The sequence below is a fragment of the Manis pentadactyla genome, chromosome 7 (assembly GCF_030020395.1).
Source record: "Manis pentadactyla isolate mManPen7 chromosome 7, mManPen7.hap1, whole genome shotgun sequence".
Classification (NCBI taxonomy): Eukaryota; Metazoa; Chordata; class Mammalia; order Pholidota; family Manidae; genus Manis; species Manis pentadactyla.
The window spans coordinates 103,337,037-103,364,303 of record NC_080025.1 but is presented as its reverse complement, the minus strand read 5'-3'; the positions used below and the strand labels follow the sequence as shown (position 1 = coordinate 103,364,303).

Here is a 27,267-nt window from a genome sequence, read left to right as displayed (position 1 = left end):
TCTCAGACTGTTCAAGTTCAGTTGGACAATATCCACCATATCATAGATAAGTTTTCACAAATGCCTAAGGTGCCTAACTGGTTTTCTTGGTTTCACTGGAGATGGCTGGTAATTACAGGTATGCTTTGGTTATGTAACTATACTCCTATTATGTTAATGTGTGTGCGCAATTTAAGTAGTAGCTTAAAACCTATGCATGCTGAAGTTACTCTACAAGAAGATATGTCAAAGAAATAATCAATCTTCCCATGTTTCCCATCAATCTCCCGCCTGCTACTTCTATAGCTTTTCTTCTTCCTTCCTAATTACAACCCTTAAATAGAATTCGTGCCTCATATCAAATTTACCAAGTATCATAATTCTTCCAAGTGGTAAAGATACCTCAAGACAAATGCTGGGCATAGAAGCCACAGGGCATAAATCTGCAAAGAAGTAAAAAGCTAACCTTTTCAAACAATAAGGCTTCTCTCTCACTTACCAACTTTACATTTCCCTGTACGGCCCAGGAAGATGACTGGTTAGCCAGACACGGGTAAGATTCCTCAAGGGAGGAGCAACCTAAGACAGGCACAGTCGCAGGGGGGCCATCAGGTGAGAAATTGGGGATCAACAGAGGTGAGGCTTAGAACCTCAACCCCCCCTGATCTGAGAGAAATCTTCTGCATATGTGGATGTTTTATTGCCCTTGTCTAGCTTGGATTAACACATAGTCTACAGGCACACACCTGATCATCTACATTTGCTCTCTTACAACACTAAACTATGTTTTCTACCTTTATCTTGTATCTACCTACCACTTCAGCATTTTATTAAAAATAATAATAATAAAGAGAGAAATGTGGTATCCACATATATATCAAGTATAAAAATCAAATGAGTATTCATATTGGAACTGACTGTTTATAGTTCATAATGCATGAGCAAAACCGAAAGTTTCTGTGATGACTGCCCTTGTACTGTTCACCATGTAACTTATTCACTATGTAAGAATTTGTTCTCCATATAAGAACTTGTTCGTTATGCTTCAGAAGATTGGAGACTGATGAAAATTAGGCTTGGGATGGATTAATGATTGTGCATTGAGCATTGACTCCCCTATACAGAATTTTATTGTTGTTAACAACCATTTGATCAATAAATATGAGAGATGCCCTCACAACAACAACAACAAAAAAGTACACACTTCCAATTGTAAAATAAATAAGTAACCGGGATGTAATGTATAGCATAAGGAATATAGTCAAAATATTGTAACAACTTGATATGGTGATAGCTGGTACGCAGAATTATCATGTATATAAATGTTGAATCACTGTGTTGTACACCTGAAACTAATGTAATGTAATACTGTGTGTCAACTACCCTGCAATAAAAAAAAAAAAAAGGAATCCTGAGACTAACATATTTACTCATATATAGTCAACTTTCTGCAGTCTATATAGAATACAAAAGGATACATGCTTCTACAAAAATTAAGCAATCTATCCTCAAATTTAGACTTCAGATTTCAGCTGTGTAAGCCACTGTTACTTATTAAAAAGTAGGAAAGTATTTTCTCATTAAATTGCACCTTTAAATTATATCATATGAGAGTAGATAGCTTTCTAGTTATCCTCCCAAACCCAGTTCTCCATATATTACAGGAACTATTATTGCTGTGCAAGGCTTTTATATATTTAATTTGGAATTAAACAACTATGGGCTTTTAAATTAAAACATCAAATTAATTTTAGAATCGTGTTAAATGTGGCACTTCTATATGTTTACCTCTCAAAGGCAGTATTCCTTAGTAATAACAACAGGTCTCATTTACTCAGCACTCACTATCTACAAAGAACTATGCTGATTTCCCATCTGATTCTCATAACTCTAAGAAATAGGCATTATTTCTGGTCCTAAATTTTAAAGAGGGGAAACCAAGATTAATTACAGTCATTGTGACAGGATAGGATTGGAAGTCAGCAAGTTGAATTCAAAGTTTGTACTTTGTACAAAACACTGTTCTTTATAACATTTTAAATGCAAATTGGTGCTGCTTTTGAGCAGCTGTATGTTAACAGAAGGGCAATAAAATTGAATTTAGTGCTATATAAAATAGGTCTAAGATTTTGGTAACTGGGGAAGACTGGCAAAAACTGGTAAAAATTCCTTGTTTGACCATTTCTGACCCATTACCTTTATAAACACATGCTAAATTTTAAATTATTACACAAAACAAGGATTTCTGAAATGCTAACACAAGTGGAACAGAGTCAAATGTTATTTTTCAGGTTACTTTAACATTTCTCTTTTTAGCTGACATTTGGTTTATGGTGTCTGAATTTATTTTTATTTATACTACTCAGGATGATAGAGCTCCTTCAATCTGAGAATTCCTGTCTTTCAGCAGTTCTGGAAGGTTCTATGAGGAATAGAGCTGGAGAGAGGAGACACTTGCTGTAGTCCTATGATTAGGCCTCATTCTTTTTGCAAGCCCATGCCTCTGGAATATAAACTCCACACGTGTGTCTCGGTTCTTTCCTCCTCTATCACATAAAACAGCATGGCTAGAGTGGGCTGGAGCTGAGTACTTACCTTGTCCCATATCATTGTTACCCAGTTCCCTCAGAGGCAGGCCATGTTGAGAACAGAGTTCTCTGGCAAATTTCAGAATGGTAGCTTTTCTCCTCCCCTGTCAGAAGCAGGAAGGGATTTTTTCCAATATTTACCATGGTGGACTCCTTGAGTAAATCTTACAATACTGTGGGATTCCCACTATGCTTGGGTTCACCTGTAGTTTTAAATTCTCAGATTTGTCCACACTGAGCCCTTAACAATCGATCCATTACAGTTCAGGCTTTCCTGTCCTGGTACTGGTTCCCACTGTGGTTCTTGCTATCAAGTCTCTACAGCAAGAGTTGAGCCTCCCCATCTTTGTCTGTCATTACAATCTTGAGGTTGACAGTTTGCCCTGTCCTCCCATCTCTAATTGAGCCAAGAAGAGTTGATTCATCAACTTTCAGCTTTTTATTTATTATTAGGACAAAATGGCTACTTCCAAACATATTACATGTAGAACTGGAAACCAGAATTTAATTCCATCTATTTTTCTGAAATTATTATATGTATGGTGGCTGCTCTTGCTCCAGGCTCCATGCCATGTACCTCTCTGTTTTCCATCACTCACTCTCTCTGCTATACTCTGTGTAATTTTCTCAGGTCCATCTTATACCTCACTAATTCTCCTTGCAGCTCTACCTATAATCCACTGCTTAACCTATTCACTGAGATTTCAATGACTCATGTCTAAAGAGTTTAACTTGTATCTTATTCACAATGTCTTATCTATTCTTCCTTTTATAACTAATGATTTCAAATAAATATATTTGAAGTTCTTGGGGTGGTAATTCTTACCACACCTGCTGACGCTCCATGTATATTTTAATTTTTCCTCACAAGTTTACCTTTAATAGAAAGCGACTGTATTTTCCTACAGGAATCCCATGTGGATTTTAGAACGGTTTTGCTTTTGTTTTGCCAACCTCTTCTGGGATATCATCTATTTTGAAAAGTCTATAATGAAGTATAGTATAAGGGATTTGATACTTTCTACTGCCTTTAATTTCACCAGCATGGCATAATAGTCAATTTATAGTATAAAAACTAATTTCACTTCCATGGGGTAAATGGTAATTTTATGCCAGGAGTCTCACCTCGCCTGATTCTAATATTGCCCACTGTATACATATTTAGCCTATGTGCATACCTCTTGGTGGCAGGATGTTTACTGCCAATAGAGAGCCACCCTGAGAGAACTGTCCGTCAGGTAAGTACCAGCCCAGGAGAGGGGTCCAGAGGAAACACACATGCACCTGGATGTAATTGGTGAGGTATTGGCCAACAGAGAGGCACCCCCCCACCCCACCAGAGTTCCGCCGGATGCTAGGGGCCAGGGAGCTGAGAACTTAAGAAACAGAGAGCTTAGGAAGCAGGGGAGAGCAGCACCATAGCCAGCAGAGACTGAGACGGAGACTGTTTTTGTCATTTGTACATAGCTGGGTGACCACCATGAGAATAAACTTGGTATGAGCCCCTTTTAACCCCTAACACTCTGTTATTGTTATTTGGTCTCACCAAATTCATAGTGAACTTGTCTTGGAGAAGGGAAATCCCTTCTCCCGGAGCAACAACTTCAATGTTGCCCCATAATGTAATATTTACAAAGTCATTTAACACTACAATTAGGAATCCTCATTTATCTTAAAACTGAACCTTAGAAACCACCAGTGCAAATATAAGAACAGAAAAGTCAAACCAGATAACAGAAGCCTTCCATGGAAGGCAAAGTTCATACAAACTCAGGCAGTAATAAGCATCTGCTTATTTAAAATTCTGCATGGTGGTTTGTATTTTTTAACCTCATTTATAAGATACATTCCATTTTCAGAAAACATCCTGAATTCAGAAAGATTAAAATGTGGACAGGTATCTTAAAATCTAGGAAGTGTAGACAGGAAGCAAGTTTATAACTTACAATGAGAATCGCAACCGCTTGGGAAAAACAGACAATATCTACTGATGGTGTAAATATGTTCTTTCCTGCAAATATACTTACACAGAAAGCTGGGTCATTAGAAGGCTGTTTGTGCACACTGGAATCAAAGGGCTAATTGCTCCAATCTGCAACATTGAGTGAACATGGTGTGAGGACCAAGGGCAGGCTGCCCCAAGATGTGCCATTGTGACATGCAGGTTATTTCAGAGTTGAGAACAATCAAGGCCCAAAAGACTCAAAAAGAAAATTTGGCCTCCCACTCCTCAACTGCGTAAAAATTATTTAGATGGAAGAACTGCTCCAGGAGGAGAGCTATCACCACAGACAGCTGTATTATAATGTAAACTAGGGGTAGACAGGGAGGAATGTGGTAAATCTCATAAAATTTCTCTCTGTGCTCCACTGTTTCTGTGTGGCCCATCAAGTATTTTGTCAAACATTTACTTTTTTCATATTCCTGTGAATTCCTTCCTTTTTCCTTTGAAATCTCAGATCTCTACACCTTTCTCTTTGATTAAGGATGACATATATACCTCACCCTCCCTATTTTGGGAACCCATGCCTATCGCTTCCCCACACCTACATAGTTTAACTTTGGGTTTTTTCTCCTGTTAATCTGTCTCATGTCAGTCTGATTCTTCGACCAGCTAGAAGAATCTTGAGGAGTAGAGGAAATTTCTTCCTCCCCAACAATGGTAAGATACATTTTGCCAAAGACAGCACAGAAGGTGGGATCCTTTTTCATCACTTTCATTACATTAGTTTCTTTCCAACTTCATCTTTCTTCAGAAATATTTACTTTACCACACTAGTAGTCACATCTACTCTGTCCAGAGTCAATCTTTCTGATTTTTAAAAGCTCTGCTTTTATTCACTACATGAGTTCATAATCAACTCTCAGTAAAAAAACTTATTTCAAGTTACATCTCCTCCAGGTACAATGTACACACAAGTAGTACCAACTACAAATAAAGATTTCTTAAATACAAATATTACTGCTCTGTGGAGAAAATGGGAATTTCTGACCAGGATTCGCCTGGCCTTAAGGGCACCCATTGTGTTTACACATAAGAGCCTGTTTGCACATTCTAGGGGATGTCTACCAGGGACAGAGTGGCTGGTCAGTCACAGGATTACCCACCCAGAGGAGTGGAGAGGAAACATTCATTCTCTCCTCCCCTCAGTTCCTGGTACATAAACTGGTCAGGCGTCCACCAGTCACCAGAGACCCACCTACAGAGTTCGTCCCAGTGCTAGGGGAAGGGAAGTAGAGGGGCTGCTGGTGAGACAGGGACCATGGATATAGTCAGAGTAGGGTGAGGGCCTCCAGAGGGGGCAGGGTGGGATATTTGCAGTCAGGGCAGTATAACTACATGCAAGGAAACCCCCCTACTAAAACTCTATGTTAAATATTGAGCTCTAGAATCATTCTTCAGTGACATCAGTTAATATTCCCCAGATAAAAAAGAGTAGCACATGTTTTATTATGCTAATCATTTGTAACCATGTGTAAGATTCACTTTAGCATACTAAAACGCACAGGCCTATGTGCTGTCTTTCCTCCTCCAGATCTGACAAGGTGATGATTTTGCAAACTGAGTAACTAACTTAGCATGCAGACCCAGCTGTAGACAGCATGGTAAAAGGCAGGAAGAATTCCATCTTAAAGATAAGATTGCATTTTAACACCCAGGAAGTTCAAGAGGCAGGATTCTTTAGCAAGTAGACAATACCTCAGCCCACCTTGGGGGCTGGGCAGGCAGCCTTTTGATATGCTCCCAGACCAAGGCACCGGTGACCCAGAGAGAAATCAAGGCAGGAAATTCCTTACAGTTAAGTTAATTTTTAATATTCAGGGACCACTTAACAAGTCCCCACCCCTAAGTTTTTTCATGTTCTCGAAAAATCCTCAACTGCCTATAAAACCCCCTAGACAACGCACCAACGATGGACTTTCTGGTCCCCTCTGGCGTGAGCCAGGAGCTCTGTCCTTTCACTTTATCTCTAAATAAAAGCCTGTACCTTGCTCTCCTACCTTGACTGTTTATGAAGCTCATTCTTCGGCTTGGCAAACAAGAATCCCGGCATCACTGGGAGAGCAGAGAAAGGAAGCCTGGCAGGGAAACTAGGAGAGAAGGAAGGCTGGTGGAAGAAAGCCGGAGCAGACAAGAGACTTGAGAGACCTACTGCCATGAGAATAAACCCCCTTTTACCCTCAACTTCTTGCCCTTGCCTTATTTGGTCACATTGAATTCATACAAAACTTGCCCTGGGTGGGGAGCCCCCTCCTCCAAGAGCAACATGCTCTCAATCACAGAAGTCTAAAATAAAAACTGAATTTTATATGATGCAAAACTTGTTATGATCCAGTGAAGCTTAAAGACCAATAAAATCAAGACAAAGAATTGCTAACAATATTTATTTCAATTCTTGATTCTGGCTTATTTGAAACGTTTTAGAAGATGAGAACAAGAAAACGAGAGACTAAGCTTATAAAATTTATATTAGTTCACAGACTACACAGTTACTAGATCTATAAACAAACAATAAAGTAAAGAGGAAAAGTATATGAAACAGGCAGTCCCTAACTTTAGAGCAGTCTATATACATGAACACTCACTGTGGAATTCTGAACTTTTTCCCATCATGACAAAATACCACCTGCAATAGACAACCACTCACATCATTTTCAATCATTCCCTGCCATGATTGCCTTGGGCCTCCTACCTGAACCTCTGCTGAGCCAGCTGCCTAAACCCTAAGACTTCCATCTAGCTAATTCTTTTCTTCAGTTACCTGAACTTGGGTATTTGACATAGTGTTACAGATTAATGAAAAAAATAAGGAAGTTGTAGGCTAACCTGAAAACCATTTAGAATGTCATTTCTGTATGAATTTGAAACGATAAATCACCAACTTAATACTCAACCTTCTGGAATTCACCCTATTTTAGAATTTGACTATGAATATATCCAGCCTAAAAAACAAGCCCAATTATTCTTTATAATGCAAATGTTTATAGACAATGTATATTATGAAATAAGTTTCAAAATTTCAGATCTACCTACTTTAGGAAAGGCTGACAAAGGTATAAATTAAGCACAATGCTGAATAAAATTAATCTGTTTGAGCATCAATAATTTAGAGGCCCAATCTCTCTGATATTTATCTCCTTATGGATCAACTTCTATGTATTCAAATATGAAGTTGTGAGAAGTCCAGGTGACTAAAATGATTCTCTCTGAGGTTTTCTGACTCATCTGGTTTTAAACTTTAATAAGCCTAGATGCCTTGCTTAGGCATTGAGAGGACAATCTGCACACAGATTTATCATCTGTAATAGATGAGATTTGGGGGATTGAAGGTTAGCAGAATATCCTAACCCAAAATATGCCTCTTTGACATAAGAATTATTTTAAGATGACTGAGAAACAAACAGCAGACACAGGAAAAGCTCTGAACAGAGATTAGAAGTTACTATTTTGGAAGGGAAATTTACATTTACAAAGGAAATCTCCATCTGAAAAGGTGTCTCCCTTTCTCACCTGGAAGAGGTTAACACTAAGTCACAAGACAGTATTACCAGAGAATCCTATCTATGGAGAAGGCTCCTATGTAAATCTGCAAAACAAACCTCTTGTTTAAACTTGTACCCTCCCATAACAGGCCACCTCCCCACCCCAACTCCCACCCTCACTTTCTTGTCTTTAGCTGAAGATGGTATTTAAAAAACCCACATTCTAAACCATCTCAGAAATTTGCTGATTTTTCTCTGGTTATCTGCCATATATACTGTGAAAATTTTAAAAAGGAAACCTCACTGACATGGAATCAGGAGGCCTGCTGGGGAACCTCTCATGCCTATCACTCCCTGCAAATCTCAAATCCCATCAGAAAAGACCAGATGCCATACTGTTTTAGCTACTTCACCAACCAGCAGGAAGGTTTCCATCCTGCCCCCTGCAACAGTCCAGCTAATGAGACTGTCACAACTCAACCAATGAGAAGTCATGACACATGGGACTCCAAGTTTACTCTAATGAACCTTTTTCCTTATAACAGCCCTCTTAACTCAGCCATTTTCCTCTATAAAGGAGTGTTCCTTTCTTGGCTCTCTGAACACGCCTATGGTTTTGTTGTAACTTTCATGTCCCTAACTGCAATTCTCTGCTATTCCCCAATAAACCTGTTTTTGCTGGTAAATTAACCAAATAAACCAATTTTTGCTGGTAAATTAACTGACTATTGTTTTTAAGGTTACCAACATGTTAATAAACTTGTTTTTCTCTTGTTAATCTTTTATTACAGAGATCTCAACCAAGAACTCAGAAGTGTAGAGGGATTATTTTTTCCTCCCCTACAGGGCTCTGATTTCAAAACAGGGGGGTGTTAGAATTCCCATAGATTTTGACAGAGAAGCACATTACCAGTCTGCCACCTTTCTCTAACCTGACGCAGGCAACCTAAACTCTTCTTCCTTCTACCCATAGTTGGCCACTGTCCAAGTTTTAAATTTCAAGAACCATATATAATTTTTATGGAGAAGCTGTTTTTGTTTCTTGTTGTAAATGTTTATAGACAGTTAATATGTATGCATTCAACAAGTTAAAAAGTTTCAGATCTGCCTACCATAAAGCAGGTAGCCATTTTAGAATATGGCTGCAACTTTATTTACTTTTTACATTAAGTTTACTAACTTCTGAATTGGAATACTGTCAAATATTTAAGACCTGAATAGTTAGTTTTTACAATATCCCCAAGCAGAAGGTTACATATTGGTTCTTTAAGATACCATCTAAGTAAATGATCTAGTAGAAAACTTTAATGCCTTGGGCATAATTAGGTCAGGAAATTAAAAACTGCCAAATATCAACACACAAAAAGACTGTATTCTAGATATATTACACAAAAATATATACTAAGCCTGTGTGCATATACATTATGTGGTAAAGGAAATATACCTGTGCTTTCAAAATTCAAGGCCAGTCTTAAAATTTAAGGATATTTACTTTAAAAACACTTGTAATAAACATACAATTATGGAGGGTAATGAGATAATGAAGTATGAGAAATGAGCCAAGCCACTTTTATGTTAAATTTTAAACCTGAAAGAAAATCCTTCTTCTTTCATAAATAAATTTCAACTAGATTATGCAAAAGAGTTGATTCACTTTCATAATGCAAAAATGAAATAATCAACACGATATAATCAACAAATACATTTACTATTCAAAGGAATTGCTAACAGTTACTTTTCTCATCAGAAAATGAATGGAAAGAGTGCTGTATTGTGACCGCTCTAACACTGTGACTGAAGCACTCCCCACCAGAGATTTCTAAATCAGTTTGCAAAAAGTTACTCAAAGTAACATGTTCAATATTAAATTTTACAACTCTCAACATTTTTGTATTCTGATGTGAAATCTCAAATTGTTAACTAGGTGCTACCATTGATTAACCTTTGGCTGATCCTAGGCTGTAGGACCCATCTGTTTATTCATCATTATATCCCAAGTCCCTAATGCTAAACCTCATACTTGACAGGTATTCAAAAGATATTTATTGAATGAAGTCAGCCTTTCAGTTGGTTTATTGGTACTCAATTCTATTTCAAACTAAATTTTACATTTGAAAAATCTGAAAATTCTTACAGGCTTTTGAAGTTTGTCTTTCTATTTATAAAATTCTGGGAAAAGCTCCCATTTTTTTTTCTTTTATTGTATTTAAAATCAGAAATTAAATATTTGATTTTTTTTTTCAAGTCTATTTTAAAATGTACTCAGACTACATTGAAAATCCTAGGGTTTTACGTATCTAGAGTTTGTGGTCAGGGAAGAATGGCACAAAGTACCAGACCTAATAAAATACTGGTAAGTAGTCCTTCTTTGCCTTTTATATTTCACCTGAAACATGAAGTTCATAAAATCTAAGGTGATTCTAATTTAAAATATTTTAAAAGCATTGAACTTACCATTATAGGTTATTCTTGGCTTTGTTAAACACATCACAAGATGCAAATCCATTTCATCTGAGGGTACAAATTTTGAGCATACAGGACACTTAAATCCTAAAGAATAAAAAAATAAAAAAATCCATGTTACTTGACTATTCTGAATACCCACCCAAGTTTTTCTTAAAAGCATGGAAGACAAAGCTTTTCAGACTTCAATATTATACTTACAGTAACATACTACTTATGTGAACTTAAGTTGGTAAAAAAGTTTGTGACTGTACTGAATTACCTCCATTTACAAAGACCATCCCATTTCAAACATAACAAATTCAAATGAGGAGAGTTTGCTTCACTATAAAACTCATCATTTTCTAACGTATGGGTCCAATCATGCTGACATTTGTCTCACTTTTTAAAATTAACCTGAGCTTATAATTTCATTACAGTAGCTTTGTATTCTGACTGTCCTTGTGGAAATAATCCTTCCCACCTTGGCACAGTACCATCCATATGAGTCACAAGGTATTATAGGTAGACAGTATCTTAGACACTTTCCTACTCCGACCTTTTACAAATTTATCTGATTAAGTGAAGCCCTTTCAGAACAGCAAAATCAGGTCTAGAATCTAAGACTCCCGACTTCCAGCAGAGTCATCTGTCAACCATACCATGCTACTAATGTCACAACGCAAATAGAAAATAGCATCCAATGGGGCAGATTTATCTATCAATTTTGGCACTTAAATTATTAGCTAGTTTCCTACAATATTAAATCTGCACTCCTAAGTATCTGCATAAAGTACTATATTAAAAATAAATTACTATACTGAAGGGGAGAATATGTTCTGTGTTCAGTTCAAACCTGTCACCCCTCACTTACCAACAGGTACTGTCCCACCCATGGTTCCTTGCTGCCCCACTGCTTCCTCCCCAGCACCACTGACTGTATGAGTAGTGCTGACCACCAGTTCTAAGACAGCCAATTTATAGTTTGGCTAGGAACAACAAATCAGAAGTGGAAGAAAATAATGTTCTGGGCCAATCCATATGTCTGGGAAATACGACTCAGAAACAAGATAGTACATTGGTGAGCTGTAAGTAGCTGAAGCAGAAAGTTCATAGGTAGTTGAAAGAGACTGGAGTGTCCATCCTGGCCCACATGTAAGCTGAACTTAGAAACTATCACCAAGTGGAAAATGGTTCACATGGAGATCTTGGAGCAAATGCACAGAGAGGAACAGAAATGCCATGAGAGACAACAGCTCATGAGAAGGGTAGTAAGAAAGACTAGTTAGTCCCTAACACTGGCTCAGATTCTAGCAGCTCTCTATTTCCCATAGCATGGTCTTATAGGCACTCTCCTCCATTTCTTGGGACATGAAACTCACTGCACCCAAGTAATTGAGACTAGAATCATACCCCATGCAGCCTTTTATATGAAGTAGGATAAGATTTGGCATGGGTACTTAATTCAAGTTTTCAACTTCTTAAATGAAATATATATGACTTTGAACACTCTTTTCCACAGTGTTCAATGCATTTTAAAGGAAAGGAGTGAAGGTATATATGGCTAAAATTGCAATATTTCCAGAATCTCTCACCTGGACTTAGTCCATCTCCATATCTAAGTGTTTACATGGGGTGAAGAGAAGCTGTGCTCTCCGAGACAACTGGGTCCAGGGCAGAACACAATGTGGGCTGTAGTCCATTGGTGAGGCCTCTGCCTGCCAGGAACACATTATGTGACTGAGTCCCAAGGCAACCTGGAGACCGCATGGCCCTGGACATTTTGATACATGGACCAACAATGGCTGGCCCTTCTGGCACCGTGGAGACAAGCCTGGAAGCTGGCCTCCTGTGTGTTAACAGCAGAGTGACCCCCAGAGGTCAAAGTAGTGTAGACCCCCAAAGGTCACAGCAGTGCACCCAAACAGCTAGAAGGTAAAAACACTTTGCAGGGAAGTTGTGTCTATTATTCTGGCCAGTGCCTATGTTTCCAGTAGCACTATACCTACCCCATTGCTGCCACTGTCCCAGTACAGGACCACTTTCTTGTATGCATCTTACCTGATGGACAAGAGTTGCCTATGCTGGTGTTCATCTACAGTCTCTGTTGCTTGGGCCTGTCCCCTGGCTGCAGCTGCTGCTTGCTGTGCAGAGCTCCCTACCGATTCAGCTGCTGCCCTCCTGTGGAATGGATGTGCTATGGACTTAATTCAAGTAGGACTTTGAACCTAGCTGGATCCTCAGGCTTGAGGATTATCATGATTTCATTGCTAACTGTATTTCTGTTGTTACTGTATGTTATTTGCCTGGTTACAGTGCTCCAGTTTTCTTGCATAGGGGCCACTGCAGAAGATGGGAACAGAGTAGATTGTACAGCAAGAATTCTGGAGGTATGAGCTGTGGGTAAAATTACAATATTCCCAGAATCTCTTGCCTGGCCTTAGTCCATTTCCATATCAATATGTGTCTACAGAGGGTGGAGAGAACCTGTTCTCTCTTTAGTCCATTCTCATATCAATAGGTGTTTACAAGGCAGGAGAAGCAAGTGTGCACTGATTGAGTGTGCACTGAGCTCCGGGAGTAGCTGCAGGAGAGGGACAGAGCCAGGCTTCTTGTAAGCAATAAACAGGTTTCTCCCACTTCTGCCTCTTGCCCTCTTTTATGTCCTGTTTAACTTCAGGGAAAGGAAGTTCTTACAATTCCAAGCAATAGATTGTTAGCTGGTCTTGAAATATGAATGATGCTTGGGTGTCTCTTTGTCTCTTCCTGTTTTTTCCCTTGACTAATTTCAGATTCACTGGTTTATTCACCTTGTGCTAGTAACACAGTTTTCCCCGCAGAGCTAGAGTAGGTTTACTTCTTCTTCTTGAAAGCCACCAAATAAAGTTTTATAAAAAGGCAGAAGATTCATCTAAAAAGAAACTACAAAATAATTATTATCTCCAGACACAGATATACCAACACAGCAAAATTTGGATTAAACAGGAAGAGACAAAGAGACACCCATGCATCATTCATATTTCAAGGACCAACAATCCTTTCCTTAGATTTGTAAAAACTTTGTTTCCCTGAAGTTAAACAGGACATAAAAGAGGGCAAGAGGCAAGCAATCTGTAACTACTGAGCAGAATCATCCGAGTACTGGCACATAAACTATAAATAATCAAACAGCTCTCAAAGTCAAGTCAAGTCTAAGGAAAGAAAACTGTAGGTACAAAGAACAACCTGAACTTCTAGTTAAATGTAATAAATTAATGTGTTCTTTCTCCTCCCATCTAAAAATTCAATAAATGAATGACACAGAGGCAAATGAGAAGAAAATAGATGAAGGAATTCACAGGACTAAGAAGTGAGACATCCTCAGTAAATGCAGAAGTAAGGCAAGTCTTACTACATAATTCTTGAAGGACACAGGAATCTAAACCCGCAGTGACTTCCAAGGACAATGGGGAGGCATGAGGTTAAAAACTAGACTGACTGAAAGACTGAATAAAAAAGATATGGATTTTTTTTCAAAAAGATGGCGGCGCGAGAGGAGAGACACAGGCTTCCTCCTAAAACTGAATACAATTAGAAAATATAGTTGGCACAACTAATCCTGAAAGAGCAACAGGAAAGAAGGATGGCGTCAGACTGCACACACCTGGAGAAAAGGGCAGACGTCACCGAACGGGGTAACGAACCAGAGCTGTGGCTCCGCGGGACCCGAGCCCTTCCCCCAACCAGCACACCGGCGGAAGGGACAGAAACGGAGCAGGGAGGGAGTGGAAGGCTTGGGACTGCTGAATACCTAGTTCCGGAGATCTGCGCTGGGAGCACAAACCTACATTTCATGGTGCTTTCATGAGACTTGCATGACTACCAGGTTGGAAAGTTAACACAGGCAGAGTTCCTGGGGAGACGGGGATTCTGGCCACTGGTGGAAAGCAGAGATCCATATCCGGGTGCTCTGGGACAAAAACTCATACCTGTGTGCCTCGCCCACTGGCTCAGGCAGGGAAGACAGGCACAGCAGCTGGGAGGTGGGGAACAGCTCTTTCCTCCCCCCAGGCACCAGTACCGCTCCCCTGCGACCCCCCACATTGCTTTAGGGGCTGAGCAGCTGCAGAATAGAGCTTCTGGACACTAGAGGGCACCATATACAAACATGAAACGCCAAAGGAACCTTGTCCAGAGTAAAATTATTAATACAACTCCTGAGAAAGTTTTCAATGATATGGACCTCATGACTCTTCCTGAAAGGGAGTTCAAAATAAAAATCATCAACATTCTAATGGAGGTATGCAAAGACATCTAAGAACTCAGGAATGAATTCAGGTCGGAGATCCAATTGTTGAAGAGCACGATGGAGGGTATTAAAAGCAGGTTGGATACGGTGGAGGAGACAATAAATGAAATAGAAACTAGTGAAGAGGAATACAAAGAAGCTGAGGCACAGAGAGAACAAAGGATCTCTAAGAATGAAAGAATATTGAGAGAACTGTGTGACCAATCCAAGCGGAACTATATTCGCATTATAGGGCTGCCAGAAGAAGAAGAGAGAGAGAAAGGGATAGAAAGTGTCTTTGAGGAGGTAGTTGCTGTAAACTTCCCCAATCTGGGGAAGGAGATAGTCCCTCAGGCCATGGAGATCCACAGATTTCCCAACACAAGGGACCCAAGCAGGACAACACCAAGACACATAGCAATTAAAATGGGAAAGACCAAGGATAAGGACAGACTGTTAAAAGCAGCCAGAGACAGAAATAAGATCACATACAAAGGAAAGCCCATCAGGCTAACATCAGACTTCTCAGCAGGAAGCTTACAGGCCAGAAGGGAGTGGCATGATGTATTTAATGCCATGAAGCAGAAGGGCCTGGAACCAAGATTACTTTATCCGGCAAGATTATCATTTAAATTTGAAGGAGGGATTAAACAATTTCTAGATAAGCAAAAGCTGAGAGAGTTTACCTCCCACAAACCATCTCTATAGTCTATTTTGGAGGGACTGCTATAGATGGAAGTGTTCCTAAGGTTGAATAGTTGTCACCAGAGATAATAAAACCACAGTAATGAAAGTAGAACAGCTAATTACGAAGCAAATGCAAAATTAAATTAACTATCCCCAAAGTCAATCAACGGATAGACAAAAAGTACAGAATTTGATACCCAATATATAAAGAATGAAGGAAGAAGAAAAAGGAGAAATAGAAAAGAACCTTTAGTTTGTGTTTGTAACAGCATACTAAGTGAGTTAAGTTAGACTCTTAGATAGTAAGGAAAGTAACCTGGAACCTTTGGTAACCACGAATCTAAAGCCTGAAATGGCAATAAGTATATACCTATCGATAATCACCCTAAATGTAAATGGACTGAATGCATCAATCAAAAGACATAGAGTCACTGAATAGATAAAAAAACAAGACCCATCTATATGCTGCTTACAAGAGACTCACCTCAAACCCAAAGACATGCACAGACTAAAAGTCAAGGGATGAAAGAAGATAGTTCATGCAAACAATAGGGAGAAAAAAGCAGGTGTTGCAGTACTAGTATCAGACAAAATAGACTTCAAAACAAAGTAACAAGAGATAAAGAAGGACATTACATAATGACAAAGGGCTCAGTCCAACAAGAGGCTATAACCATTATAAATATATATGCACCCAACACAGGAGCACCAGCATATGTGAAACAAATACTAACAGACCTAAAGGAGGAAATAGCATGCAATGCATTCATTTTAGGAGACTTCAACACACCATTCACTCCAAAGAACAGATCCACCAGACAGAAATTAAGTAAGGACACAGAGGCACTGAACAACACACTAGAACAAATGGACCTAATAGACATCTATAGAACTCTACACACAAAAGCAACAGGATACACATTCTTCTCAAGTGCACATGGAACATTCTCCAGAATAGACCACATACTAGCCCACAAAAAGAGCCTCAGTAAATTCCAAAAGATTGAAATTCTACCAACCAACTTTTCAGACCACAAAGGTATAAAACTAGAAATAAATTGTACAAAGAAAGCAAAACGGCCCACAAACACATGGAGGCTTAACAACACGCTTCTAAATAGTCAATGGATCAACAACCAAATTAAAATGGAGATCCAGCAATATATGGAAATAAATGACAACAACAACACAAAGCCCCAACTTCTGTGGGACGCAGCGAAAGCAGTCATAAGAGGAAAGTATATAGTAATCCAGGCATATTTAAACAAAGAAGAACAAACCCAAATGAATAGTCTAACGTCACAATTATCAAAATTGGAAAAAGAAGAACAAATGAGGCCTAGAGTCAGCAGAAGGAGGGACATAATAAAGATCAGAGAAGAAATAAGCAAAATTGAGAAGAAGAAAACAATAGAAAAAAAATCAATGAAAACAAGAGCTGGCTCTTTGAGAAAATAAACAAAATAGATAAGCCTCTAGCCAGACTTATTAAGAGAAAAAGAGAATCTACACACATCAACAGAATCAGAAATGAGAAAGGAAACATCATGACAGACCCAACAGAAATACAAAGAATTATTAGAGAATACTATGAAAACCTATATGTTAAGAAGTTGGAAAACCTAAAAGAAATGGACAATTTCCTAGAAAAATACAACCTTCCAAGACTGACCAAGGAAGAAACACAAAATCTAAACAAACCAATTACCAGCAAAGAAATTGAAGCAGTAATCAAAAAGCTACCCAAGAACAAAACACCCGGGCCAGATGGATTTACCTCAGAATTTTATCAGACATACAGAAAAGACATAATACCCATTCTCCTTTAAGTTTTCCAAAAAATAGAAGAGGAGGGAATACTCCCAAACTCATTCTATGAAGCCAACATCACCCTAGAAGACCCCACCAAAAAAAAAAATTACAGACCAATATCCCTGATGAACGTAGATGCAAAAATACTCAACAAAGTATTAGCAAACCAAATTCAAAAATATATCAAAAGGACCATAAACCACGACCAAGTGGGATTCATCCCAGGGATGCAAGGATGGTACAGCATTCGAAAATCCATCAACATCATCCACCACATCAACAAAAAGAAAGACAAAAACCACATGATCATCTCCATAGATGCTGAAAAAGCATTTGACAAAATTCAACATCCATTCATGATAAAAGCTCTCAGCAAAATGGGTATAGAGGGCAAGTACCTCAACATAATAAAGGCCATATATGATAAACCCACAGCCAACATCATACTTAACAGCGAGAAGCTGAAAGCTTTTCCTCTGAGATCGGGAACAAGACAGGGATGCCCACTCTCCCCACTGTTATTCAACATAGTACTGGAGGTCCTAACCATGGTAATTAGACAAAACAAAGAAATACAAGGAATCCAGATTGGTAAAGAAGAAGTTAAACTGTCACTATCTGCAGATGACATGCTCTGTACAACCCTAAAGACTCCACCCCAAAACTACTGGAACTGATATCGGAATACAGCAAAGTTGCAGGATACAAAATTAACAGACAGAAATCTGTGGCTTTCCTATACAGTAACAATGAACCAATAGAAAGAGAAATCAGGAAAACAATTCCATTCACAATTGCATCAAAAAGAATAAAATACCTAAAAATAAACCTAACCAAGGAAGCGAAAGACCTATACCCTGAAAACTATAAGACACTCTTAAGAGAAATTAAAGAGGACACTAACAAATGGAAACTCATCCCCTGCTCTTGGCTAGGAAGAATTAATAATGTCAAAATGGCCATCCTTCCCAAAGCAATATACAGATTTGATGCAATCCCTATCAAATTTAAACAACATTCTTCAACGAACTAGAACAAATAGTTCAAAAATTCATATGGAAACACCAAAGACTCCGAATAGCCAAAGCAATCCTGAGAAGGAAGGATAAAGTGGGGGGGGATCTCACTCCCCAACTTCAAGCTCTACTACAAAGCCACAGTAATCAAGATAGTTTGGTACTGGCACAAGATCAGAGTCACAGACCAGCGGAACACAATAGAGACCCCAGATATTAACCCAAACATATATGGTCAATTAATATATGATAAAGGAGCCATGGACATACAATGGGAAAATGACAGTCTCTTCAACAGATAGTGCTGGCAAAACTGGACAGCTACATGTAAGAGAATGAAACTGGATCACTGTCTAACCCCATACACAAAAGTAAATTAGAAATGGATCAAAGACCTGAATGTAAGTCATAAAACCATAAAACTCTTAGAACAAAACAGGCAAAAATCTCTTGGACATAAACATGAGCGACTTCTTCATGAACATATCTCCCTAGGCAAGGGAAACAAAAGCAAAAAATGAACAAGTGGGACTATATCAAGCTGAAAAGCTCTGTGCAGCAAAGGACACCATCAATAGAACAAAAAGGTACCCTACAGTATGGGAGAATATATTCATAAATGACAGGTCCGATAAAGGGTTGACATCCAAAATATATAAAGAGCTCATGCACCTCAACAAACAAAAAGCAAATAATCCAATTAAAAAATGGGCAGCGGAGCTGAATAGACAGTTCTCCAAAGAAGAAATTCAGATGGCCAACAGACACATGAAAAGATGCTCCACATTGCTTGTCATCAGAGAAATGCAAATTAAAACCATAATGAGATAGCACCTCACACCAGTAAGGATCCCCACCATCCAAAAGACAAACAACAACAAATGTTGGCGAGGTTGCGGAGAAAGGGGAACCCTCCTACACTGTTGGTGGGAATGCAAATTAGTTCAACCATTGTGGAAAGCAGTATGGAGGTTCCTCAAAATGCTCAAAATAGAAATACCATTTGACCCAGGAATTCCACTCCTAGGAATTTACCCTAAGAATGCAGCAGCCCAGTTTGAAAAAGACAGGTGCACCCCTATGTTTATCGCAGCACTATTTACAATAGCCAAGAAATGGAAGCAACCTAAGTGTCCATCAGTAGATGAATGGATAAAGATGTGGTACATATACACAATGGAATATTATTCAGCCATAAGAAGAAAACAAATCCTACCATTTGCAACAACATGGATGGAGCTAGAGGGTATTATGCTCAGTGAAATAAGCCAGGCAGAGAAAGACAAGTACCAAATGACTTCACTCAAATGTGAAGTGTAAGAACAAAGAAAAACTGAAGGAACGAAACAGCAGTAGACTCACAGAACCCAGGAATGGACTAACGGTTACCAAACGGAAAGGGACTGGGCAGGAGGGGTGGGAAGGGAGTGATAAGGGCAGGGAAAAAGAAAGGGGGCCTTATGATTAGCATGTATAATGTGGGGGGGAGGGGCATAGGGAGGGATGTGCAACACAGAGAAGACAAGTAGTGAGTCTACAGCATCTTACTACGCTGATGGACAATGACTGTAATGGGGTTTGTGGGGGGGGGACTTGGTGAAGGGGGGAGTCTAGTAACCATAATGTTCTTCACCTAATTGTAGATTAATAATAAAATGAATTTTTAAAAAGATATGCAGATCCCCAACCCACAATATAAAGCCAAGCAACTGTAGTTCCCCAACTGTAACAGGAGAATGAAGGTTTACCACAGGAAAAAAGACCCAAAACAAACTCACTTGAGGAAACCAGGCACAGCAATGGGAAGGAAAGAAAACAAGGGAATAAAGATCTACACATTGAAAAAGTCCCCTCCCACCCATCTCCTTTTCCAACTCTACAGAGAAACTGTTAATTCTTTTTTCTTTTATTTTCTATTTTTTTATATATTTTTTATTGAAGTATCATTGATATACAATCTTATATTGGTTTCAAGTATACAACACAGTGCTTCAGCAGTTACCTGTATTATTAAATCCTCACATCTTCTAGCGTAGCTATCTTACAACATAAGAAAATGTTACAGAATCACTGACTCCATATATTCTCTATGCTGTGCCACCATCCCCATGACCAACTTATATTATGACTGAGAATTTTTGTGCCCTTTTATCCCCCTCACTCCCCCTGCCCCAACCTCAATGGAGACACTGAGAATTTTTCAACAATTATTTCCTCCAAGAGACTTTCTATCCCTTTGTCTCTCTCTTCTTCTTCAGGTACCCCTATTATGTGAATATTATTTTGTTTGGTCACACAGCAGTAGATTCTTTTCTTAAATCAAAAAGATCCCATAGAAGGAAACACCAAGATCCTTGCCTGCTGATAAGCTCTAGTCTTAAATATAAAGCTCCCAATCAGCTTTTTCAGCGCCTCTCCCATAAACATAACACAACAAATGATAAAATTTTCCATGGTTAAAACACAGCAGAAGCAAATTCAAAATACAAATGAAAATATTTACAACACATACCACAAAAGGACAATATTCTTAATATATAAAGAACTCTTAAATATTGACAAAAACCAAATAACCTGTTAGAAAAACAGGCAAAGTTTTAAACAGACATTTCACCAAAAGATGTGCAAATGACCCTTAAGCAAATAAAAAACCAGTGTCAGAATAAAAAAAGTGTTTTCCTCTCAAGTTCTTGTTCTTTTTATTCTCATTTTAGTGGGTTTTAGGGGAGAGGAGAGAGGAACACACATTTATTTCACTGTATTTAACTAGAAATCCAGACGGTTCTTTGCCCATACTGTTTTCTCTCCTTAGGCTTTACTTTATCACTACATTGAGATACCATTACTCATCCCAGATTGGCAAACACTCAAAAGCCTGGCAATACATTGTTGGTAAGGATGTAGGGCAACAAGTACTTTCAAATACTGCTCGTGGGAGTGCAAAATTGTACAACTTCTACAGAAGTAATTTGGCAATATCTAACTAGACTACACACTTATCTTCTGATCCAGCAGTCCATCTCTAGGATCTCACCCTGAAAGTAGGTCCCCAACAACACAAAACAGTACATGCAAAGGTAGAGGATTCCAGAAACATGGTAGAGTAGGAAGCACTGTGGAAATCTGCCTACCCACCTAGAAAATCATTGCACTTAGTGACCTCTGTGTGAGATAATGAACTAGTCTGGAACTCTGGAGTCTATTGAAAGCTTACAACTTTCAGGGGAAGACTTGGACAGCACATTGTGGTTAATTTCAGCTCTTAGCACAGCAGCAGCTACCCTTCCCCAACCTGCAGCCACATGACAGGCAGTGATGTACCTGGAGCAGCTTGCACACAGCTTTCAGGATGCAGGGTGGTCAAAAAGACCCTGTTCTTCCCAGTACTGGGAATCTGTGTTCTGATCCCTGACTGCTGCTTCTGATCTAGCAGATACAGACACAAGAAAGGCAGTAGTAGTTGCAACTTCCCTATTGTTCTAAGCCCTCCCGACTCTGGCTGTAGACCTCAAGGGGATTTAAAGGCGACTACACCCCTCTCTTCTCCCCTTCATTTTTCTATTTTTCCTCTTTTGGAGCCAGACATCAAAGACCAGGATTCAAAAGCAACTGCATATATGGGGAAAATTAGAAAATGTGCGTGCTCGTGGAAAGTCTCAGAAAAGATCTGAGATGACCTTAAGTGTATACCTGAGGCTGATGATCCTCAGAGACAGCCTACAACATCCCCCCAAAACAAGAGAAAAAAAATAACAGAGCCTGGAGAAGGTGGAGAATCCGATTTCCAAAGTTACCATATTATTTGATTCAAATGTCTACTTTTCAACCCAAAAAAAAACAAACAAAAAACAAGACATACAAAGAAAAAAAGTAGGGCCTTTTCAAAGGGGGAAAAAAAAATTAAAAGAACTGTACTTGAAAAACACCTGATGACAGATATATACTAGGCAAAGATCTTTGAATGTCTGTCTTAAAGATGTTAAAAGAATTAAAGGAAGATTTGGAGACAGAAAATGATGCGTGAACAAAATATTAATAGAAAACCTAAACAGAAACCAAAAAGAAATTCTGGAGCTGAAGACTTTAATGAAATGAAAATTTCACTAGAAGAATTCAAAGGCAAATTTGAGCAGGCAGAAGAAATAATCAGTGAATTTGAAGACAGGACAATGTAAATTATCATGTTTGAGGAAAAGAAAAAAAGACCGGGGAAAAGTGAATAGAGCCTCAGAGACCTATGGTATTCCAACAAGCAGACCAACATATGAATTGTGGGAGGCCCAAAAGAAAAGAGAATATTTTAAGAAATAATGGCTGAAAACTTCTTAAATTTGATGAAAGACATAGATATAAACACCTAAGAAGCTCAACAAACTCCAGATAAGCTCAAAGAGAACCACATTAGTATACACTATAATCAAACGTTCAGAAGAAAAAATCTTGAAATCAGCAATAGAGAAGTCAATCACCACAAAGAGGGCCTCAAGAAGATGAAGCAAGTTTCTCAAGACAAACCTTGGAGTCCAGAAGGCAGTGGGCTGATTTAAAGTGTTCACAGGATAAAAACTAAGAATCCTATATCCAGCAAAACTTCTTAAATGTGAAGGGAAAATTATGGAAATCACATATAAATAAAAGCTACAGTAGTTATTACCACTAGACCCGCCCTAGAAGAGAGGCTCAAAGGAGTCCTACAAGGTGAAATAATGGACAGCAGACAGTAACTCAAAGCTGTATGGAGAAATGAAGACCCCAATAAACATCTTCAGGTCAAGGGGAACTATTTTCAAGGAGCTGTACTGGAGGAACTGTACCTGAGAAGCTTTATCCATATCTGGACCTCACTTGGTTAAGTTCTGGACTTCAAATTGATGCCTTAATGGAAGGAGACTGCATGAGTTTTGGGAAGGAAGTGATTACATTTTACTATAGAAGGGACATGAATTGTGGTTGCCAGAAGACAGACAATGATATATAGTCTCCAAAGATGGTTGCTGTCAATTTCATGCATCCTGCTCCTCACATTAAGAGAAGGAGCCTAATTATCCTCCCCTTGAGTCTAGGTCAGCTTTAATGACTTGCTTGATCAAGAGAATGCAGAAGTGATGTTCTGAGACTTCTGAGATAAATCTTAAGTCTCACAGCTCACCTTTGGGCCTCCTTGGATGCTCGTTTTGGGTTATTCCCTCTCAGAACCCAGCTGACATGCTCTGGGAAGCCCCAGTCACCTAGAGAAATCATGGGCAGGCATTCCAGCTCACAGTCAGAGTTGAGCCCTGAGCTGACAACCAGCACCAACTGATAGGCATGCTAAGCGGGCTACCTTGGATAATGAGTTACTTTGAACTATCAGATGGCTCCAGCCTCAACTTTTACCTGCAACTGTTTGAGAGGCTCCACATGAGAACATCATCAACTGATCCCAGTCTCACTCATAGAACATCAAGAGATAATAAATTTGTTTTAACTAAAACATACACAGTAATTTACTATGACAATCTTTGAAATAACACAGTATGAGAAACACATAAGAGATCTAGTGAACAAACTATTATGCATTTACACAATAGAATATTACAGTTATAAAAAGGAAATATAAACTGATGTGGAGAGATATTCAGGCTATATTAAGTTTAAAAAGTATGTGAACAAGAATGCATATGCAATGCTAGTTATTGTGCAAAAAGGAAGATTAAATAAGAACACATGCATGTATATCCACAAAAAGAAAAACAAGGAAGGATATACTTCAAAGTAAGGTTTACACATACATGTTACCTACAGGTAGTAAATGAGAATGTGATGAAAAACAGGGAAGAAGGTACTCCTGAGTCTACCTTTTAATGAAGTTTTTGACTTTTGAAAAATATTAATGATATTCAAAAATAAAAAACAACAATTTGAGGACAATCCCTACTAAGACTAAATATAAATGGAAAGATACAAAGAAAAAATACACACATACACTTAGCTCCGTCCACTGAAAGGGCTTAGAAGCAATGACACCTCAGTAGCAAAAGACAGACCCAGCCTCCATATCTTGGGTTTCTAAATGTCACTTCCCCCATGAAAAGCAAATAGGAGTCCTTGGAGAAATGACTGGTTCTAAGACTGGGGCAGGGACAAGGTACAAGGCACAGGGTGGGTCCAGAAGACTAGAGTATCTTGTGCCAGATGAAGGAAGTGCTCTAACGCCAACATGGATACATAAAAGGCACAGAAGCCAGCTTGGAAGAGCTTCCCCTGTTTGAATTTGGACAATCTGAGAATCAAAATGGATAGTGACATAACATAGTATTTTCGATTTAAAAAGAATGCAAAGGTACATATGGATAATCATACTTTCTGAAAGTATCAACTCAAGATCATTTAACAAAAATTAAAAAGTGAACTAACATCACCTTAACTATTCCAAGTTAGCATCACCAACAAAGGAACAAGCTGACATCTGTATTCCTGATGTGACTCACTGAGAACATGATACTTACATATGTTTCTGCAAATGTAACATGAACAAATTATGAAGACATTTGGGAAAAGCCTCCAATATGTAAGATGTGTACACCAAAACAAACTAATAAAGGGGTACTATGATAAAATGGTCAACACAAGAAACAGAAGAAAACTTCAGCATTGCCAACCCCAAAAAGTCTTAAAGGATTTGTTTATTTTTGTTTCTCTTTATTAGTTTTGGTATCCATTTTATATGTTGGAGGTCTTTTCCAAATGTCCTCGGTTGTCCCAAAATTCAAGATGGTATTATATCCATGAAAAAAAGAGGCGATAAACTAGGAACAAAGAAGCAAAACAAATGTTCTTGAAAATTAAGCTTTTGATAGAAATTAAGAATTCAGACAGCTGGAATATTAACTTGAGGTAATGATGTCAAAATGGCAATAACAATTAATACTTAAATTATGTACCAGTATATTATCTAAGAACTTTGGATGAATTAACTCATTTATTCCCATATCCTTTGAATTAGGTACTAATATTAACCCTATTTTAACTCTGTTTTTACAGATGAAAAACAGAAACAGTAAATAACATAGAGAAGCTCACACTAGAAAAGGGCAATGCTGGAATTCAAATAGGCCTTCTGGCTTCAGAGCTTAAGTCCTTAACCATTATTCTATAACTCTTTTTTAATCTTCCAGAAAGTTGAACCAAAAGTCAAATGGGAAAGTTAATAAAATCAGAATACCAATCCAGGTGGTCTAACATCCAACCAACTAGACACAAATTTGAGAAAAAAAGGAAGAAACTATCAAAGACGTAATTACCCAAACTGAAATTCATGAGTATACAGACTGAAAGAATACACCCATACAACAAATGAAAAACAGTCGTATCAAGGTACATTCCTATGAAATAAGGGAGCACTGGGGATAAGGAACAAAGTCTTCAAGTTTTCAAAAGAGAAAAGATCAATGTAAAATATCTAGAACAGTTTACCAGACTCTTAAGCTTTTGTCTTTTGTGAGTCACCTTAAATATTTTAACATCTTAAATATTCAACCAGACTTTTGGAGAGTCTGGTTCAACTGTTTTTCAAAATCAGAACAGCATTATTAGTCTTCTCAATAGCAACACTTGAAATAAGACAAATGAAGCAAACAACTTCAAAATTCTGAAAGAAAATTATTTCAATTAGACCCAAACTATTACATATTCACACTTGATTGATAAAAATATTTTTTCCTGATAAGCAAAGCATCATTTTCCTCTTTATGCACATTCTCCAGAAATTTCGAGAGCACATACTCCAATAAAGTGAGAGAGCAAACAGAGAAGAGGAAAACAAAGAGAAAGAAAAAGATCAAGAAAACAAGATTTCTCGTAGGATAGAGATGAAGGGCAGTCCTTGGATAACTGTGTTGTAGTCTAGAAGATATTAGTCCAGACTGGAAAGAGAGTAGAGGGCTCAAGAAGGGAGAGAAAGGAGGAGGGAGAGAAGGAATGCAGGGGTGGGGAGAGAGGAGGGGTAAGCTGGAAGTGGTAGGTAGTGAATGGATAAAGTTTCTTGACATGTTTAACTATGTGGAAAACAGTATTGTACTCAGACAGGTTTATGATTCTTTGGCAATTCTGCAACTTAGAAAGTTAAGGAAAAAGGCAAGGCAATTATTAACGATGAGACAAATAAAGAACAGGAAAAATAATTCATAGTCATAATCAGTATCAATTTAAGCAAATTATTTAAAAAGCCATTCAAAAGTTGGGAAGATAAAAATGAAGACAGGTGATGTATATAAATCCTCATGTTACATAATGGCAGATCAGTTAACATCTAAAGAAAATTAAAAACAGGAATGTAAGCATACAACTTATATATAAATATGGGAGTAAATGTTATAGACAACAGCTACAGGCATTGTCAGGAAAATAAAAAGTGGGAACAGGAAAATAAAGTGAAACAAGAAAATAATGGTTTTATTTTAAGATTAGAAGTACTTTCTCTTTATGTACATATATTACTTTGGTTTTATTTTAAAACCCACTTTAAAGGAAGATATGTCTAAATAGCATAGGACACATTAACCTAGTGAAAAATATTCTGTGAGATGTAATTCAGTTGAAGCTGCTGGTGGCCCCAGGTAATTTCCTCTGCCCTTTCTCCCACAGTGTCCTTCACTTACAGCATTCTCAACTAGAACTGACTCCACTCTTCCATGAATAAAAAGAAAGGATTCAATATGGAACCTAAGCATTAAATCTACTACATAAAGACAAAAATGTTTAAAAGGCAGATGAATTAGACAATTAAGAAAATTAACTCAGGAAACAGAGCTATCGTAATTCAGCAAATACAATAATAAACTTGTAACTGAAATAAAAACCACAGAAGAATCACAAAGAAATAGAAATAGCTAATGATAACATCCCTGACAATGAAAACAGACTTATGAGAAACAAAACAGAGATGACAGTGATTTGAAAGCAGATACAATTTATGGAAAACAAAAGGCTAGTTGGTTCCCTCAAAGAGAAT

At 38.2% G+C, this 27,267-nt stretch overlaps 1 protein-coding gene across 2 annotated transcripts in view; it reads right to left on the bottom strand.

Moving 5' to 3' along the window:
* ZNRF2 (zinc and ring finger 2) overlaps positions 1 to 27,267 on the bottom strand; it is a 101,898-nt gene that overhangs the window by 34,610 nt on the left and 40,021 nt on the right. For both annotated transcript variants that reach the window (XM_036897335.2, XM_057504627.1), the window contains exon 2: positions 10,506 to 10,601. In XM_036897335.2, coding sequence (XP_036753230.2) covers positions 10,506 to 10,601 — 96 coding nt within the window. The remainder of the gene's footprint in view (positions 1 to 10,505; positions 10,602 to 27,267) is intronic.